This window comes from Peromyscus maniculatus, chromosome 17 (assembly GCF_049852395.1).
Source record: "Peromyscus maniculatus bairdii isolate BWxNUB_F1_BW_parent chromosome 17, HU_Pman_BW_mat_3.1, whole genome shotgun sequence".
Classification (NCBI taxonomy): Eukaryota; Metazoa; Chordata; class Mammalia; order Rodentia; family Cricetidae; genus Peromyscus; species Peromyscus maniculatus.
This window is the reverse complement of record NC_134868.1, coordinates 39,358,707-39,372,917: the sequence shown is the minus strand read 5'-3', so window position 1 is coordinate 39,372,917 and position 14,211 is coordinate 39,358,707. Positions and strand designations below refer to the sequence as shown.

The following is a 14,211-nucleotide window of genomic DNA, read 5'->3' as shown; positions in this document are numbered from 1 at the left end:
CCCACAGGATCACTTGTCTGTGGAGGTCAAACAGACGACTTCAGGTGTCAGCCTTTGCCTTCCTCCTTAAGTCACCTAGGTCTTTTGTCAGCCTCTGTGTATGTCAAGATACCTGGCCCATGAGGTTCTGGAGGTTCTTCTGTCTCCGTCTTCCACTTTGCTGTGGGAGCACTGTCATTACAGACACATAAACACATCTGGATTTTCCTGGGAGTTCTAGGGGGATCTGAACTCAGACCCTTGTGCTTGCAAGGCAAGCGCCTCACCTACTAAGCAATGCTCCTAGTCCCTGAGACAGAATCTTGACATGTGGCCCTGACTGGCCTGGAACTCCCTATGAAGACCAAGCTGGCCTCAAATGCGCAGCAATCTTCTTGCCTCTGCCTCCTTAGTTCCGGGGTTAGAGATGAACACCACCATGTTTGGCGAGTTGTTTACCATAAACTTATAGATGTATTATGATGAAGCAATATTTATGGCAAGCATTCCTTTAAAAGTGACGAAGGAAATGATCAGACCACTCATAGAAAAGAACCTTCAATGGCTAATATTCTTCAAAAGGAAGTAGAGGTGTGTATTGGTGATAGAGTATTTTCCTACATTGCTTGAAGCCCTGGTTCAATTCTCAGCCCTGGGGGTTGGGAGTCAGGACAAGAGTTCAACCTCCTCATCAGTCAGGCAAATAAAAATCGATGTGAATGATGGAGAGATGTCTCCGTAGTTAAGAGCAATGGCTGTTCTTTCAGAGGACAGGAGTATGGTTGCCACCACACACATAAGCTGACTATTGCTATTTGCCTATTACTCCAGCTCTAGGAGATCTGATGTCTTTTTCTGTCTTCTGTGTCACTGGCACACATGTGAACACACACAATACATATAAGTAAATAAGTAATATAAAACTGTTTTAAAAACTGATGTAAAGAGAAACCTGCAGGGTCTGGGGATGTAGCTCAATTGACAGTGTTTGCCTAGTGTGCTTGAAGCCCTGTGGTTGATCAGAGTGTTTTAAAATCTTTAAAGAAAGAAGTGTTAAAAATAAAAAGCAGCTAAATTGGTGCCTGCCAGATAAACCAAAGCCTAAAACTAGCGTTCCTCAGAAACCTGGGAAGTGGGTTTCTGTTTGTCAGGAAGAACATTACTTCCCTTCTGCCCCTACAGCCCACCTCTGGCAATGGAGCATCTAGTTACCTATCAACACAACCCCCCCCCCCACGCTCTCAGGCCTTTCTGGCCTAAAATTTTCCCCTCCCCGCAACCCAACTTCCAGGTTGTTCCCACTGACACACTTCCTCCCTCTGCTCTCGGTCTCTTCAAAACTGGCAAGGCTTTCTCTGCCTTTTGCTAGTCTCTCTGTCCCAGAGACAGCCGTGGAAGTTTTGAATTTCCCTAATAAATCTTTCCTTCTACTCACGTGTAACATGAATCTTAAAAGGTCACAAATTGCTTAACAGTCTTATTAATTAAAAAAACAAACAAACAAGCCCCTTGATTTTTGGGTGAAAGCTGAAAGATCAGAGAAACAAAACAAGCCACAGCTAACCTCACCTCGCCAACTCCTCAGCTGATCCTGTTTCCATGAATCCTCAGACTGAAAGCCTCTAAGTCCTCACCCTGGAGGGTCTCAGTTGAACTGCTGCTTAGTTCCTGTCTCCTCATGACTTATATACAGTCCTCCACCCAGCCATGACACTTCCTGGGATTAAAGGTGTGTGGGCTTTCCAAGCAAAGGCTTGAGATCTCAAGTGCTGGGATTAAAGGTGTGAGCCACCACGGTCTGACTCTATTCCCAGTGTGGCCTTGAATTCACAGAGATCCAGATGGATCTTTGCCTCCCAAGTGATAGGATTAAGGGTGTGTGCCACCACTGTCTGGCCTCTATGTCTAATCTAGTGGCTGGCTCTGTCTTCTGATCCCCAGATAAGTTTATTAGGGTACACAATATATTAGGATACACAATATATCACCACACTCGTGGAGCGATCTAGTTCAGTGGTTTCAGAGTTCCCTTGCTTATAGATCCCAGCCTACTCCCCTCTACACCCCATCATTTCTCTCTCAATCTCTGAGTGTATCAGTCTGATGGCTATTCCTGGTCATCAGCTTGACTGTGTCTGAATGAACTATAATCCAAAAATGGAGGGCACACTTGTAATCTGGATCTTGAGGCTGGATGACACACACCTTTAATCCAGACCTTGAGGCTGGAAGGCACACCTTTAATCTGGGCCACACCTTCTCTGAGAATACTATATAATGGAACTTCAGTCAGCATATCCACTCCTTCTTCGAGATCCCAGCAGAGCAGCTGAGACACCCAGCCTCGTGGGACGGAGCAGCTACTAGTTCTTGGACTTTCCATTCATAACTAGCCATTGTTAGACTGCTGCCTGTAAGTCATTCCGTAAGTTCGGTGACTCTAGAGAACCCTGACTGATACAGTCAGGTGGGAAAAGTTCTGGTTCCAATCAATGTTTATTGTCATGAAGTTACATTTCCTGAGGGTGCAGGGGACCATCACAGAGGTGTATCACAAACCTTCTAGAGTAAAATTAAAAGGTCACACAATAATAATTTTTGATATTATTTCCACATTTTAAATACAATTTTCAGGCATAATTTTATTTAATCTTAACCATTGTCTAACTTGAGTAACTCATTGTGGCAGTACTAGAGATGCAGAGGTTTATTTATTTATCTTTATTTTTTTGGTTTTTTGAGACAGGGTTTCTCTGTGTAGCTTTGCACCTTTCCTGGAACTCACTCTGTAGCCCAGGCTGGCCTGGAACTCAGAGATCTGCCTGCCTCTGCCTCCCGAGTGCTGGGATTAAAAGTGCACGCCACCACTGCCCAGCCGAAGTTTATTTTTAAAATGTAATGAGAGCCTTCTCAGAACAGTTGTACTTGACCCAAAGACCAAGGGATCTAGATACTCTGGTGAGTATCTGAGACAGAGGCCCCTGGATTAGTGTCTCACCCCAGTGATGATCAAAGACACAGGTACTCACGGACATAAGGAAATCAGAATAAGCGGAGCCAGGCAGTGGTGGCACACCCCTTTAATTGCAGCACTCGGGAGGCAGAGGCAGGCAGATCTCTGTAGACCAGGCCTACAGAGTGAGTTCCAGGACAGCCAAGGCTATACGGAGAAACCCTGTCTCAAAAAAAAAAAAAAAAAAAAAAGTAAGGAAAAGGGAGACACTCCAGAGAGTGGGAGGGGATCCTAGGAGAGAAAAAAGCCTTTACTCTCTTTGTCAAAGGGCTTTTATAGGGCCATGGCAGACATTGGAGAAAAGCTGAGGCAGCTGCTGTTGAGATCCCTGGGCTATCAGAGGCTCACCCACTGGAGGGCCATACACGCTATGCATGTCTTCCTGGCCTAAGCAGGGAGGTGAGCATGTGCTGTTAATCCGCACCCGGCTCAGGTAGGGTGGAGGAAGCCCCCTCTGTCCACCTCTGGCTCCAGCTCTGTTAGTTATTAACCTCGATTGTGTGCACGCTGTTAGTCACTTGGTTGCACCGGAGCCCTAAGACCTTGCAGGTGTTGCCGGTGCTGCTCATTATACTAAGCCTCCCGTTCCACAGCTGAGACCTGGCTGTCGGTAGCTGTTCAGCTAACTCCTTGTCTGCAGCATCGCCAGATCATCTGCGTGTCTTTCCACATGTGGGTTGAAGCCTTCTTAGACGCCATCCTTTTTTTTTTTTTTTTTTTCTTTTTTGGTTTTTCGAGACAGGGTTTCTCTGTGTAGCTTTGTGCCTTTCCTGGAACTCACTTTGGAGACCAGGCTGGCCTCGAACTCACAGAGATCCGCCTGCCTCTGCCTCCCGAGTGCTGGGATTAAAGGCGTGCGCCACCACCGCCCGGCCAAATAAATTTTTTTTGGTTTTTTTTTGAGACAGCGTTTCTCTGCGTAGCTTTGCGCCTTTCCTGCAGCTCACTTGGTAGCCCAGGCTGGCCTCGAACTCACAGAGATCCGCCTGGCTCTGCCTCCCGACGCCATCTTTATTTACAATTTGGTCCGTTACAAAAAGCTTCATCAGGAGCAGGGATATGTAAAAGAGCAACGGTACCTCGCATACAACCCCCAGGAGGGGTTTCCTGGAAGCTAGCCGGCCAGCTTGATGATACTAGCTTTGACTCTGAGCTTCTGTGTTTTCTTTTTTGTCTTTTTTTTTTTTTTTTTTTTGAGACTGTTTCTCTTTGTAGTTTTGGTGCCTGTCCTGGAACTCGCTCTGTAGACCAGGCTGGCCTCGAACTCACAGAGATCTGCCTGGCTCTTCCTACCAAGTGCTGGGATTAAAGGCGTGCGCCACCACCTCCAGGTGCTGTTTCTTGTTGGGTCTGCTTGGCTACCTCATACCCACCTTCGAGTTGGTTTCTCATCCCTACAGTTTCTGGTCTGTTTCAATGCTGATATTCTTTGTAACCTGAAAGGCCAGTCTCTGTAACATATGTGGGCAAACTGAGGTTTCCACTGGGGATCTTTCCCTTAGTAGCTTGTGCTGGATAGTTTTATGCCAACTTGGCACAAACTAAAGACATCTGAGAGGAGGGATTAAGAAAATGCTTCCATCAGATGGAACTGTAGGCAAGCCTGCAGGGCATTTTCTTCATTAGTGATTGATGGGAGAGGGCCCAGCCCATTATGGGTGAGGTCGTCTCTGGGCAGGTGGTCCTGGGTTCTATAAGAAAGCAGGCTGATCAGGTCATGAGGAGCAAGCCAGTAAGCAGTACCCTTCTGCTTCAGCTCCTGCCTCCGGATTCCTGCCCTGACTTCTCTCAGTGATGGACTGTTTCCTGGAAGCGTAAGCTAGTGATTTCACCCTTTCCTCCCCAAGTTGCTTTGGTCTTGGTGTTTCATCACAGCAACATTAACCCTAAGACCGTAGGCAAGCATGGCACCAGATATATGCAACAGGGTGGGGTGGCCTGTGCGGTAAAGAAGCTGCCAAACAGCCAGGCATGGCGACACACATCTTTAATCCCAGGAAGTGATGGCAGGAAGCAGAAAGGTATATAAGGTGTGAGGACCAGGAACTAGAGCCTTGTTGAGCTTTTAGGCCTTTAGCAGCTGTTCAGTTGAGATCCATTCGGATGAGGATTCAGAAGCTTCCAGTTTGAGGAAACGAGATCAGCTGAGGAATTGGGGAGGTGAGGTTGGATGTGATTTGTTCTGCCTCTCTGATCTTGGAATGCTGGCTTTTGTCTGACCCCCAGAAATCCCTCTATAGACCAGATTGAGCTCATTTCTGGATCTTTGGACTGACTTTTGGAGTTAGGAGAATTGTAGTTTCCTTTGGACCTGACAAAGACAGAGCTGTTAAAAGCTAGCTCTTGCATCATTAGGATCCTATTTTGGGGGAGAGAACTGAGACTCCAGGGCAACTTGTATTAATTATTAAACCACAGCTACAGACATCTGAGCACTGGCTTAGGCTGTATGAACACTCTAGGGTGCAGGATGGACCCATAATTTTACTCAATCTCCACCTCCTTCTCATGTCCATGAATCAAAAGTTTTGTCTAAGACAGTTCACAGGTATGGAAAGAGCCCATGTTTGAAGGGCAGAAGCTGCCCTCTGTTTGAATTTGCCTTTGCTATCTAGGTTTCCCCCCCCCCCCCCCACTTGCTAAAGAATGGTGGAGTAACATTCTCTGAAGTTTAGGTGCTGGTGAGTGGCATTTAAAGTAGAGTCAAAAAAGCCTGGCATGGAGCTCATGTCTGTAACACAGCACTCAGGAGCCGGAGGCAGGAGGATCTCTACAGCTTTGAGGCCAAATTCGCCTATAATTCAGGTTCTAGACCAACCAGGGCAACACAGTGAGTCCTTGCCTCAAAAAACAAAACAACAAAACAAAACAAAAAACCCTCAATAAATAACCATAAAGAAAATATTGATAATGTTGCCAGTTGGGTTGGACTCCAGAGCCCGCTGGAGGATCTGGTCCTAAGCTCTGACTTTCTGCCAAGAAAAGGCGTTTCCAATGCCGGGCGGTGGTGCATGCCTTTAATCTCAGCAAAGTCAGGAGGATCTCAGTGAGTTCGAGGCCAGCCCGGTCTACAGAGCAAGCTCCAGGACAGGTACCAAAACCACACGGAGAAACCCTGTCTCGAAAACCACCCCCACCCCACCTCCCCCCCCCAAAAAAAAAAAAGAAAGAAAGAAAGAAAAGAAAAGGTGTCTTCGCATTCTTCACTAGAGATGTGTATCTTGGCGTCAAGTTGCCCTCCGGTCGTCATGGAGACTTCGCACGCCCCAGCAGGCTCCGCCTCCCCCCTAGAGCAGGGGGCGGGGCGTGCAGTGACGCACGCACGCACGTTGGCGGAGCGGCGTCGCGGTGGTTGCCGGGAGCCAGCGTCCGGCCGCCCGGACCAGGAAGTGGAGGGCGGAGCCGGCTCCGCGGCCAGTGGCTGGAGCTCCCCTCGGCAGGTCGGCGCTGGGCGTGCGCGGGGCGGCGGCGGCGGGGCCGCGGACGAGGGGCGGGAAGCGGAGCCGCGGTGGGCGGGCGGGCGGGCAGGCGTGCGTGCGGCCGAGGCGGAGGCCGGGAGGCGGCGCGGGCTGCGGGCGCTGAGGTAGGAGCCACGGCGGCGGGCGAAGCGGCGCGTCCCACCGGGGGACTCCGCCGAGTCCCGACGCGGCTTCCGAGTGGACGCGCGTGGACGCCACGCCGCCGCCGAGCCGTTCTCCAAGCCGAGCACCTCGAAAAAGGGGCTCGCTTCCAGCCAGCATTGTCTTTTAGGCCGGAGGTCCACGCGGCAAACTTTTGGGTGGGTGGGTGGGTGGGGAGCCGGAAGATGCCCGGTGCCGCCCCTGGGCCCCGAAGTTTTCGCTAGCGAGTGTGGAGTAGTGGGGGACCCACGGCGTCCCCTCCCTCCCAGGGCTGGAGTCTGCCCTGCCTTTTCTAATCCTGCCGAACTTGAGTCGTGTGCTTTCTGCGGAGTCCGAGAGGCGTTTTCCAGATCGGAACGCTGCTTCGGTCCCTTTCCTGGTGCGCCAGTGGAGAAGCCGAAAGATAAGGGTAGACAGGCTACAAGATTGCAGATTCTGGGGTGGAAGGAACTGAGCAGTGGGAGCCTGAAGATTTTCAGTTTTAGCCTCTCAGTATCTATCCCCTGTGAAACGTAGCAACTCTCAGTTGGGGATCCTGTTTGGTGGTTTTGATTGACCAAAGTAATGTAAAGACGTGGGGTGTAGTTTCTCTAGTACAGATGCTGCAAAAGGAGGGAAAATTAGCTGGAACAGGAAAGAGTAAGCCGCTCGCTCTGGGTGCCTTTGTTGGTACCACAGAGACCTCTTCCAGCAGCGACCTTAGTTATGCCTCTCTAATTCAGGTTTTACGTGTTAAAATTAAGGATAACACTAATGCCTAGTCTTTTTAGAGTTGTGGACATTATGTACTGTCAAGTTTTTGTAAATTGTACAGCTTGGATCTGTCCCAAAGTCTTCTTTATTAAAAGGCCAGGTTAATCACCGGACCTTACGAAGTAAAATAGAAATGTTCCCTGTTTTAGGAGTTGCAGTCTGCCCGTTTCCTCGTCTTCTCACTTGTGAATTTTTTCTTATTCTTGTTTTCATGCTTTCCTTCCTCATTCGAATATAACAGTTACTTTCATAACTACTTTCTCACTTTAATAGTTGAGCCAAACATGTACAACATTGATAGCCTCCCCGCCCCCAGTGTGAAATTGAATTTGAAGCAGTTCTGTAGATTATTATTGCCCGTATGTTAGGAATTGAAACCGAGAGAGGCAGCTGTTTTACTCTTAGACCAAGGATTCTTCAACGTTTCTGACCTGAAGTTCACACTGATTTTTTTCTCATTAGGAACGCTCTCTTTTCTCTTTTGATGATCAAGGTTAAACCTGAGGCTTCATAAAAGCACACCGCCACATGCTACTGTCCAGCAAGCTAAGTCTCCAGTCTCCATCTTACTGGGTTTTTTGGAAACAGGGTTTCTCTGTGTACCTCTGGCTGTCCTGGAACTTGGTCTGTAGCCCAGGCTGACCTTGAACTTACAGAGATCCTCTTCCTCTGCCTCTCAAGTGCTGGGACTAAAGGTGTGTGCCACCCCACCCCCCTCCCCAGCCATCTTCCTGATTTTAGTACTCAGTGCATATGGAACCAGTTAGGATTCTTCAGCTTCCCTGAAGATGTGGAAGCGATATTTACTCAGTAAAACCTGAACTTGAGGTTATGATGTTTTCCTAGGCTGGTGACTTTTAGTACTGGGCTTTAGTGACGCGGAGCTCCCAATCCCTAATGAGATCATAAGGGCACCATTGATACTTCATTGTGTACTGGGTTGCTAGGCATTTATGTTCAGTACAAAGGATGTATTAAATGCATTTTGAACTTGAAATATTTTCAGTTTACCATGGGTTTATTAGGTATAACCTCATTGGAAGTCAGGGATCCTCCGTATACTGGTCTTTCCTCCTCTTACTGAACATTAAGTTCAGTACTGTGAAATTCAGTCATAGAGGCAGGTATGAGCTTTTCTGAGACCTCTGCTGTGTGCTAGGAAGAGTTGAGAAAAGAATTTTTGTAAGATTCTTTGTGGTTCAACTGTAGTTCTCCTGGTTGTGTTGCGAGTGCTTAAAATTGTAGAGTTTCGTAACTGGGAAGGAGGAAAATGAAATGATAATTTCTGCCTCCTTCCAAATCAGGAATTTTCTGTAGGACTCCTGACCCCCCACCCAGTGTCTTGTTTGGTTCTAGTTGTCTTGGAATTCATTATGTAGACCAGACAGAAATCTGCCTGCTTCTGCTTCCAGAGTGCTGAGATTAAAGGCATACACCACTATGCCCAGCTTCTGTAGACATTTTAAATGCCATAACCCAGCTTTCTTAGTTAATAAGAGAACACTGGTTCTTAAAATACACCATTTCAGCTGGGTGGTGGCGCACGCCTTTAATCCCAGTATATTGGGAGGCAGAGGCAGGCAGATCTCTGTTGAGTTCGAGGCCAGCCTGGTCTACAGTGCGAGTTCCAGGACAGGCACCAAAACTATACAGGGAAACCCTGTCTGAAAAACAAAAACAACAACAACATTTATAGCAGTTCTGGTTTTCTTCCTCCGCTCCCTCCCCCATTCTCCCTCATTGAGCCTAAATTTGCTTCCTAATTTCTGCCCAGATTTTTGTTTGTAGAGCACTGGCCCATAGCAGAAATATAATGCGAGCTCCAATTGTGAGTCATGCTTGTAATTAAAATTTGTGTGTATGTGTTTATGGTGCTGAGAATTTAACCCAGGGCCCTATGCAAGCAATGCATGTGTTCTATCAACCGACCTATATCTCCAGCTAGAGAGAGAGAGAGAGAGAGAGAGAGAGAATGTGTGTATTTTATCTGTGTGTGTGTGTGTGTGTGTGTGTGTGTGTGTGTGTGTGTGTGTGTGTGTATTTTAGACAGGGTTTCTCTGTGTATATATTTTTAAAAAATATTTAATTTATTGCCATTAAGTTACAAATCTGAATCTACACACTATGGCAATCACTGGTACTTTTCACCACTGGAAATCATGTGTAGGCATGTGGCTACCTAAGGAATATACTGTAGTCATTAAAGAAAAACAAATCAAGAATTTTGAGTACTTTAAGTGCAAGTTACAAAAGTTCCCTTTAATTTTTATTATATAGATCCCAATAGATAATATGGACATTACTACAGATTACTGAAGATAACTGTCATTCAAGATTATTATTAAATTAGTTGCATATTTTGGACTACTCTAGAGACAGCTGTTAGCATTGGTAAGGCCGCAGAGTTGGTTTAGGGTTTCTCGGCTTTTCTATAAAGTTGGCACGGTTATTATGTAGCATTCGTGTTTTCCCCTCAGCAAAACTATTTCTGCTGCTCTGTGGCTTGGCAGGAGTGGCCAGGGCACTGTCCTTTCCAGAGCTGCTTCTTGCCTTGCTAACGAAGGTGTGCTCTCCTCATCTAGTTGATAAGCTGCCCTCCCTGAAGGAGCTGGCGCACTTCATTAGTAACATGACATGCAAGCAGAAGCCAGATTCCAGGTTACCCTGTAGGCAAATCTCGTGAATGTCAAAGTATAGCAACACAGGAGGGCAAGTCCTCTGTCCACTGGTAATCTCTGCGGCCTTTTTTTTTTTTTTTGAGACAGGGTTTCTCTGTGTAGCTCTGGCAGTCCTGGAACTCACTCTGTAGACCAGGCTGGCCTCAAATCCACCTGCCTCTGCCTCCCGAGTGCTGGGATTAAAGGCATGTGCCATCACTGCCCGGCCCTCTGCAGACTTCTGAATGCCATTTATTGCCGAAATGGGGAGACTCCAGTTGGCATCTGGGTCCCCGAGGAGGCACTTACTCATGAGATAGTCCTGGAAGTCCTTGTGTATGTCTGCTCCGGCCATGGCCATGCCACTTGAGGTGCATCCGCTCTTCAGACTAGTGACACTAGATGTTTTTAAAAAGTAAAAATTGGTGAAATTGGACTGACGAGCCGGCTTGAAGTGCAGCTGCTTAGTTTTAAAAAGTAAAAGTCGCATTGAGGAGCTGACTCGGCAGGTAAAAATATGTGCTGTGCAAGCCTCAGGACTTATGTTAACTCCCCGATCTATAATCCTGTTAACTCCAACACGAAGATGGGAGGTGGAGACAGGAGGATTACTCTGAAGGTCCCAGGCCAGTTGCTGTGAAGTGTGCAGAGTGGCAGAATCTCAGAGAAGGTGGAAAAGCAAGAGCAGGTTCTTGTCCTGGCTTCCACACACTGAGGCATATGTATTCATTCCTGCATCTCTGAGGAGCTGGCACGCACACACAATAAAACCTGAAATGATAGTGAAATATGTTATTAAAAAAATAAGATCTAAAAATACTGCTTGCACATGCAATTAATACAGAGCATCCCCTTTGCACTTACAGGGTTATTGTTGGTGCCAGGTCTTAATGTCTGTGATTCGGAAACAAGGTCTAGTGAGGCCCAGGCTGGCCTTGGGGTATCCAGCTGAGGATGACCTTGAATTTCTGATCCTCCTGCTTCTATCAAGTGTGCTGAGTTTCCCAGCATGCACCACTATACCCATTGTTGAAGATTTAACTGGGGCCTTGTGTGTGATAGGCTAGCATTGAAGCAACAGCTACATCCCCAGCCCTGCAGTCTGATACCCTTTTTATACTTTATCTGAATTCTGACTAGCACATTTCAGCTATAAACAGGCACATCTAGGTCATAGTTACCACAGTACTGGACAGCGTAGCTGTAGGGCTTTGGAGAATACTTGTGTTTTTATTGACCTCACTACTGCCATTTTTTTTTTTTTTTTTTTTTTTGGTTTTTCGAGACAGGGTTTCTCTGCGTAGCTTTGCACCTCTCCTGGGACTCACTTGATAGTCCAGGCTGGCCTCGAACTCACAGAGATCCGCCTGCCTCTGCCTCCCGAGTGCTGGGATTAAAGGTGTGCGCCACCACCGCCCGGCCACTACTGCCATTTTTAAAGTGAATAAATATAAATGCTAACAAACTAAATAAATTTTATAGGAACTAACTTGCCAAGGTCTGTAGACTTGGCATGCAGGTTTGAGTGATCTCAGTTTATATTAAAGGTGTGTGTTTGTTTTTTATAGCATTATGGATCCAAGCCTGTTGAGAGACAGAGAGCTATTCAAAAAACGAGCTCTTTCCACCCCTGTGGTTGAAAAACGTGCTGTGCCTTCTGAGTTGCCCTCTGCCTCATCCAAGAAGAAGAAAGCAAAGGTCGAACATGGAGGGTCATCAGGCTCTAAACAAAATACAGGTCAGTGGGGCTGTTTTAGGACTGTTTGCTTTCTTTTTCTCAGGAAACTAGCAATGGCAAGTTTAGTTTATATTTTGAGACAGGATGTTTTAAAAATTAGGATATTAACTTTTTAAAAGTAAAACTATCAGGTCTGAAGAGATGGCCCATTGGTTAGGAGCACTGGCTGCTCTTCCAGAGGACCTGGGTTGATTTCCAGCAACCACATGGCAGCCCACCACTATAAACTCCAGTTCAGGGGATCTAACAGCCTTTTCTTGTAGAAGTAACCGTCTGATTAAATAAGACACAGAGCCAATGCAAAGATGAAAGCCCAAGAGGTCAGAGCTAAGAGCCTTACCCTTCACTGCTTCAGCTATCCTCTTCAGCCAAGAGACCTACTTCCTGTGTGTTTGTCTTTATATAGACTTTCTGTTCTGCCTTCTCATTGGTTGTAAACCCAACCACATGACCACCCCGTCACGGCCTGTCTGTACAGACCTCCAGGTCTTCTATGGTTGGTATTGAGATTAAAGGCGTGTGTCTCCATGCTGGCTGTATCCTTGAACTCACAGAGATCCGCCTAGCTCTGCCTCCCAAGAGCTGGGATTAAAGATGTGCGCCACCAATGCCTGGCTCTGCTAGGGCTTGCTATTAGCTCTGACCCCCAGGCAACTTTATTAACATACAAATAAAATCACATTTCAGTACAAATAAAATATCACCATATTTTCTGGCCTCCATTGACACTGCGTGCAAATGGTGCACGGACACACAGGGCAGAGCGTCCACACACGGGCCAGAGTGTCCACACACGGACACACGGGGCAGAACGTCCACACACGGACACACGGGGCAGAGCGTCCACACACGGACACACGGGGCAGAGCGTCCACACACGGACATGGACACACGGGGCAGAGCGTCCACACACGGACATGGACACACGGGGCAGAGCGTCCACACACGGACATGGACACACGGGGCAGAGCGTCCACACACGGACATGGACACACGGGGGCAGAGCGTCCACACACGGACACACGGGGGCAGAGCGTCCACACACGGACACACGGGGCAGAGCATCCACACACATACTGTTAAAGGGGAAGAATGTGTTCTGTGATACAGCCAGGAGGAAAGGTGAAAAACAAAACAGAAGCGCCCTTTCCTGAGGTTTGGCTTATATAACACATGGCCCTTCACTGAGGTTTGGCTTATATAACACATGATTCACATTTTTATAATGTAGCGTGGATATTGTTAGTAAATATGGTGAACTGTTACTACTGTTTTAGAACATTTCCATCATCCCTCAAAGGGCTGCTAGGTGCTCATTCGCAGTGACTTCTGACCCCAGCCCCAGATAACCAGTAATCTCCTTTCTGTCTACATATTTGCCTTTTCTGACAGTTGCTGTAGACAGACTTGTATATAGAGTGATCTTTTATATGTGGCTTATTTTACTTTATATGTTTTTTTGTTTTTATCCATGTTATGGGGTGAATCAGTACTTTATTGCCAAAAAATATTCTTTGTTCTGTGGATGTATCACCGTTTGCTTATTTATTGGTTGATGGAGTTTGAAATAGGATCTTGCTACATAGCCCAGTCTGGCTTGGAATTCACTAGGTGGGTCAGGGTAGTCTTAAATGCAATTATTCTCCTGCCTCTGCCTCCTAATTGTTTTTATTTCTATTGAATAGAGAACTTAAGAATGGAATTTCTGGACAATGTGAATTTATCTTTAGCTTTTAAAGAAACTATTAAAATATTTTACTCTTGGGATGTGAGTTGCTTTAATTTCTATGTGTTGTTAGGCCACTATATAAGAGTTACTTGAACACAAAAACTGCAGTATCTTGGTAGTGATCTGACAACCTAGGCAGTTACTTCATAACTAACATATGGGTAGCATATACAGAATAGATATACTGGAAAGAGATGACCCATGGCCCAGGATGGACAGAACAAGATAGAGTTCATCATCTTATTCAGAATTGTGGTCAGTATAAAACTGAATTTGCTGGGGCATGGTGGCATACACCTTTAATCCTAGCACACAGGTGGCAGAGACAGACTGATTTCTGAATTCCAGGCCAGCTAGAAATACATCAACCCTGCCTCAGAAACAAGCATGATTTATGAATTATTTCTGGGTTTTCCATATAATTTTTTAGGAATATAGGTATCTGAAATCATGGAGAGCAAAAATCACCGGAAAGGGGCTGTTATTCTCTTTTTTTATCCAACTTTTGAGTTCTCTTAGGACTTAGAACTCTTGTGGCGCCGGAGAGATGATTCAGTAGGTAAAGGGTTTGAGGAATTGAGCTTGGATCCCAAGCCAGGGTACTGGGGAGGCAGAGACAGGATGATGCTTGGGACTAATTGGCCAGTCTGGAAAGCTGGTGATCCCTAGGTTCAGTGAGAGACTGGTCTCAAGGTTTGGTGGTGGTTGTGGGGGGAGGGGGG

General features: G+C 46.7%; 1 protein-coding gene across 5 annotated transcripts in view; it reads left to right on the top strand.

The window, feature by feature from the left end:
- Positions 1–6,281: 6,281 nt before the first annotated feature.
- The window catches only part of Gtf2e2 (general transcription factor IIE subunit 2), a 50,420-nt gene continuing 42,490 nt past the window's right edge, over positions 6,282–14,211 (top strand). The window contains exons 1-2 of one of the 5 annotated variants that reach the window (XM_076553526.1): positions 6,282–6,432; positions 11,591–11,760. In XM_076553526.1, coding sequence (XP_076409641.1) covers positions 11,595–11,760 — 166 coding nt within the window. In that variant the 5' untranslated portion in view covers positions 6,282–6,432; positions 11,591–11,594. The other 4 variants (XM_076553527.1, XM_042262571.2, XM_042262569.2 and 1 more) reach the window with 4 other exon arrangements.